At 43.1% G+C, this 5,854-nt stretch overlaps 1 protein-coding gene across 1 annotated transcript; it reads left to right on the forward strand.

Moving 5' to 3' along the window:
* Nucleotides 1-3,422: 3,422 nt before the first annotated feature.
* On the forward strand, nucleotides 3,423-4,361 carry LOC126015422 (olfactory receptor 6X1). The gene has a single exon (XM_049777947.1). It carries the CDS (start codon nucleotides 3,423-3,425, stop codon nucleotides 4,359-4,361), a length of 939 nt encoding a protein of 312 aa, XP_049633904.1.
* The last annotated feature ends 1,493 nt before the right edge of the window (nucleotides 4,362-5,854 follow it).

Here is a 5,854-nt window from a genome sequence, read left to right on the forward strand (position 1 = left end):
CATTCGCATACCCCGAGCAGTTCCGTTCGGGGTATGCAAATGTTTAATGCGATTTTTTGCGATTTTTTTCTTACTAATGCGATTTTTTATTGCGAATATTTGGTAAGCGAATAATCGTGAATACATTTCCACTGCTCCTGCCCGCTGTCCCTTGCATTATTGGAGGCCTAAGGGAATTAATACCTTCATCATGACTTCATCAAAGTCTGCAGTGAAGAGAAAGATTGATGACGAGCACAGACAATTTCAGGAAAAGTGGGAGACGCAGTATTTCTTTGTTGAGCATAGGGCCATCCCCACATGTCTTATTTGCTCAGAGAAAGTTGCAGTGCACAAGGAATACAACTTGAGATGCCATTATTCAGCTAAACATGCTGAGGAATGTGCAAAATATCAAGGAAATGAGAGAGCCAAGCGGGTTGCCAGTCTTAAAGCATGTCTAATGAGGCAACAAGATTTCTTCAAGAAAGCAATCAAAGAGAATGTTGCATCAGTAGAAGATAGTTACATGGTTAGTGAGATGATTGCTAAGGCAGGGAAACCATTCACAGAAGGAGAGTTTGTTGAAAAATGCATGTTACAGGCTGCAAGTATTATCTGTCTGGAAAAGAAAGGTCAGTTTAGCAAAATCAGCCTTTCTGCCAACACTGTGGCAGAGTGCCTTTCTGACATGTCAAGTGACATTTATCAACTGTGTGAGAAAGCCAAATGTTTTGATGCCATGTTCAGAAGAACTGATCTTCACTCAATGTTCTATTCATGTTCAGAAGAAATAATTAAAACTGTTAATAATGACGTTTGAGGACTTTTTTTGTGAAATCCCTTATGCGGCCCTGCCTCACCCTGACTTTGCCTCCTGCGGTCCCCAGATAAATTGAGTTTGAGACCCCTGCTCTAGGTACTCTTCCCCCAGATGTGTCCTCAAAACAAACAACAGAAACACAAAGAGACAGTATGGCAGGGAACTGAGCAGGACTCTTGCCTCTGGCACCCAAACTTCAAAAATTATTGTATTTTTCACTTTATAAGACGCACATCGTTTTTAGACTAGGAAAACAAAGGGGAAAATATTCTAAAGCTCATGGTGCAAGACAGCAACTGGGAACAACCAGCCTGCCAGGCCAAAGTATATTTACAATACGCCTGTACAGCTGTTTAAACTCATATGCCTAAGTTCTTTTTTTTTTTCACATCAGAAAAAAAATGTTGTTTTTTTTGTTTGTTTTTGTTTTGTTTTTGGGTCACACCCGGCAGTGCTCAGGGGTTACTCCTGGCTGTCTGCTCAGAAATAGCTCCTGGCAGGCACGGGGGACCATAGGGGACACCAGAATTTGAACCAACCACCTTTGGTCCTGGATTGGCTGCTTGCAAGGCCAACGCCGCTGTGCTATCTCTCCCGGCCCAGAAAAAAATTTTTTAAAAAAAACTTTTTTAAATACTTTTTTGGTAATATAAAAAAAAAGTCACAGCAGCAATCACATAGTCTTAAACAAAAGCTCTATGTGTGACAGTGAAAGTGAGTTAACCTGATTGCTGGTCCTTTGTGGTATGTCTTCGCAATAAAGGGGGTGTCTTACTGCAGACAACTGATTAGTATCTGCTCTCCTCCCCTGCATTCAGGCTTCAGCTCCAGGCAGCATTTGCTCCATAAAACGCACAGACATTTTCCTCATCTTTTTGGAGGGAAAAGCTATATGCTTCCTCTCACAGTGATTTATCACACTCACTGCAAAAGAGAATCAATGGATGAGCTGCTTCAACACAAAGGAGTTCCTTTGACTATTTTCGAGTCTATGTTAGCATAAGAAAGGAAGTCCTTAGGTTGTGACTCAAATCAGAAATCTGTGCTTGAGAGAAAAAAAGTTTCTAAGAGGCCTTTGACCTCTGACCCTGCAAGGTCTCTAGACAAAGAGAGTAGCCTTGAAGGTACTTAAGCACCACCAGAGTGGGATTGTTTATGAGGCACCTTCTCTGCCCCCCAAAATGGTGCTTAATTACAAAGGAATGTTTTCATAGGATTGTACTTCCCAGGATTTCCAATTTAGTGACCTTGGAAATTGCTACTTTTAATTTTCTGAAGTTACTAACTACAGATCTTTCTTACATACATTAGAACTTCTATTTGTTGGGTCCTGATTCAGCCAACCTGAGCATTTTTCCTGATGATTTTATTTCTCTATTCAACTTGCCAAGCAATCTTAGTCTTTAAGTTTTTTTAAGTTTACTTTTAAAAGCTGAGCCTGCAGAAGCCAGAGCAGTAGCACTGTGGGGAAAGCACACAGCCGACCTGGGTTTGACTTCTAGCATCCCTTATGGTCCCTCAAGCCTTCCAGGAGTAATTTCTGAGCACATAGCCAGGAGTAGCCCCTGAGCACTGCCAACTGTAGCCCAAAAACCATAAAAAAATTAAAATAAAATGAATCTGCTTTAGAATTCAGAAATGGATTCTCTAGAAAAACATCTATCCTGTTTTTAAGTTGTATCTCATCACAAATGTATATTAGCAAATATTTCTAGCTATAGAATTAGTGTACAGATGTATATATGCATTTATATATGATACCAGATTTCATATGCATATCTATAATATAAAAGAACATTTTTAGGGCTGGAGGAGATATTATCCAGGAGTTAGGGGTCTTGCCTTGCATGCAGTATCCCTGCCTCAATTACTGTCACCACACATGGTCACCCAAAAACCACCAGGAGGAAGCCTGAGGACAAAGCCAGGAGGAAGCCTGAGCACACATCACTGTGGCCCAAAAACATGTTAATGTGTATTTCTAATAGGAGAGCAGGGAATAATCTCTTATGAGTCCACAGCTATGCTTACAGAAACATACCATTATAAACAATACTTATTTTTCTAAGCCATAATGATTATCAACCAATAAACTTTAAAAATGATTAGGCTTGGGGTCTGGAGCAATCTCAAAGTGAGTAGGGCATTTGCCCTGCACATAGCTGACCCAGATTTTTCAATCCCTGGCATCCATATGGTCCCCGAGTCTGCCAGGAGAAATTCTTAAGTATAGAGCCATAAAAAGTGTGCCCCCCCAAAAAAAAGATTAGTCTCATAACTGCATATAGGTGAAAAAAATTTACTGCCCTGCTCATAAGCACTTTTTTTGCTTGTTTTATTTTAATTACTTTATTTAAACACTGTTGTTACAAAGTTGTTCATAATATAGTTGCTTTTTTTCCCCCACAGATACAAAGATATTCATGATTGAGTTTCATCATAAGGACTTTTAATGCTTTCAAAAGCCATAATCAGATGTTTCCAAAGGGCAAAGGTTAATAACTGCAGGTCCCACAGAACCTTAAATGGATTCAGTGCCCCCCTTTTCAAGCCCACACCCTCTCTGCAGGTGAGACTATAAGGAACTCTTATCTCAGCCTGTTTCCTCAGAGTGCCCGCCATGAGGAATGGCACGGCCATCACAGAGTTTGTCCTCCTGGGCTTTCCCGGTGCCCAAGGACTGCAAATTCCTTTCTTTGTCATAATCTTCTTCATCTACATCTTAACCCTGAGCAGCAACGGGCTCATCATTGGCCTGGTATGTGCAGAGCCCAGAATCCAGACACCCATGTACTTCTTTCTGTGCAATCTCTCCTTCCTGGAGATCTGGTATACCACCGCTGTCATCCCAAAGCTTCTGGAAACCTTTGTGGTGGCCAGAGCTGTCATCTGCCTCTATTGCTGCCTGCTGCAGGCCTTCTTCCACTTCTTCCTGGGCACCACAGAGTTCTTCATCCTCACGGTCATGTCCTTCGACCGCTACCTGGCCATCTGCAGACCCCTCCGTTACCCCGCCATCATGACCAGCAATCTCTGCTTGACACTGGCACTCAGCTCTTGGGGACTGGGCTTCACCATCGTCTTCGGTCAGACGGTGTTGCTCATGCAGTTGACCTTCTGTGGCAGTAACATCATCAATCACTACTACTGTGACGTGGGCCCCATCCTGAAGGCAGCCTGTGTGGACACTAGCCTTTTGGAGCTCCTAGGGCTCCTGGCGACCATTCTGCTGATCCCTGGCTCTCTTCTCTTTACGGTGGTTTCCTACTTCTACATCTTGTCCACTATCCTGCGCATTCCGTCAGCCAGTGGCCGCCAGAAGGCCTTTTCCACCTGTGCCTCACACCTGGCGGTGGTATCCCTGTTCTATGGGGCCGTACTTTTTATGTACCTCCAGCCCACAGCTCACTCCTCCTTTAGATTGAACAAGTTGGTGTCTGTGTTAAACACCATCCTCACACCCCTGCTCAATCCCTTCATTTACACCATCCGGAACAAGGAGGTGAAGGGAGCCCTGAGAAGAGTGATGACTTACCCTAAGATGTGTCACTCAGAGTGAAAGAGATGATGACCCAAGAGATCACCCTGTAGGCATGAACAGGAGATGAAGGATACAGAGGGAAAGACCTAAAGGTCAACTGAGCAAGACTCTATCACTCCCCATTGAATTGCTCCATGAGGTTTTAGGACCTTTTACCAGTGGTTTTCACCATTTGCTTTCCTAAGCCAGCTGGAGTGGATTACCCTGTGTTTCTAGGGCCAGGGCAGAGGGGTTAACAGGAGACACACACACACACACACACACACACACACACACACACACACAAATGGTGGTCTGATCTATAAGAAATAGGAGCATTCCAAGGCCTCCACAGACATTAGTTAGTCGTGCAATTTTCACAATTTATTGAGCTTTCACCCTGCAACAGATACAATTCAAGTTGTATGCAGGTTTATTGTCAGGAAATCAGTTTGAAGAGTTAAAATTACAGTTCGAAGCACTGGAGAGATAGTACTGCTGATGGAGTGTTTGCTTGGCATTAGGCTAATCGGATTTTATTTCAGGGACCCCATAGAGTCCTCCGAGCAGTGCCAGTAGTGCTCTCCAAACACAGGGAAGAGTTCATACCTGGGGCCCAGAGAGATAGCACAGCGGCGTTTGCCTTGCAAGCAGCCAATCCAGGACCAAAGGTGGTTGGTTCTAATCCCGGTGTCCCATATGGTCCCCTGTGCCTGCCAGGAGCTATTTCTGAGCAGACAGCCAGGAGTAACCCCTGAGCACTGCCGGGTGTGACCCAAAAACCAAAAAAAAAAAAAAAAAAAAAAGAGTTCATACCTGAATACTGTTGGGCATGGCTCTAAAAAATAAAATAAACATAAACATAAAGTACAACACCTAAAGGGAAAAAAAAGAAAAAGGGAAGGAAAAAGGGAAGAAAGAATAGAAGGAAGAAAGGGAAGGAAGGAGGGAAAGAGAGGAGGGCAGGAAGAAGAAAAGGAGGGAAGGAAGGAATGAACAAATGAACGAACGAAGGAACAAAGGAATGAAGGAAGAGTTGGAACAAGTCTGTGATTCTCTGATATTTGTGCATCAAGAAGCATTTGCAGAGTGGCTGGAGAACAAGTCCACAGCCTAAAGCAGGCTGGGCACCCAACCATCATCCCTGCCATCTGCATCCTGCAAAGGTTTGCTTTCCTTAGACACTGACCATGACCTCACTTTATTTTTTTTACACATCACAGAACAAAGTGATACTTTCCAGAAATGCTGAAATACAAAGTCATTGAAAAAAAAATGTGTCAAATTTGACATCTTAAACTAGAAACCTATGTTTGATGCACTGTCCCTCTGTCTTTTGAGTTTTGTTCTCTTACCTGATGTGGGAGGCTGAAGTCACATTCTCACAGCATGAAGGACACAGTCTGCTGCTAGGTTAGATTCCTGACCTCAACATTACTTTAATAAATAATAGATCATTTTTTCTGCTGGGGCTGAGGAGAGACTATGACGGCAGAGATGCATGGTGACCTTAACTTCTTCCCAGAACCATA

Source organism: Suncus etruscus, chromosome 8 (assembly GCF_024139225.1).
Source record: "Suncus etruscus isolate mSunEtr1 chromosome 8, mSunEtr1.pri.cur, whole genome shotgun sequence".
NCBI lineage: Eukaryota > Metazoa > Chordata > Mammalia > Eulipotyphla > Soricidae > Suncus > Suncus etruscus.

Excerpts from the sequence above, each read along its gene's own strand:
- LOC126015422 (XM_049777947.1), top strand. The coding sequence starts at position 3,423 with ATGAGGAATGGCACGGCCATCACAGAGTTTGTCCTCCTGGGCTTTCCC.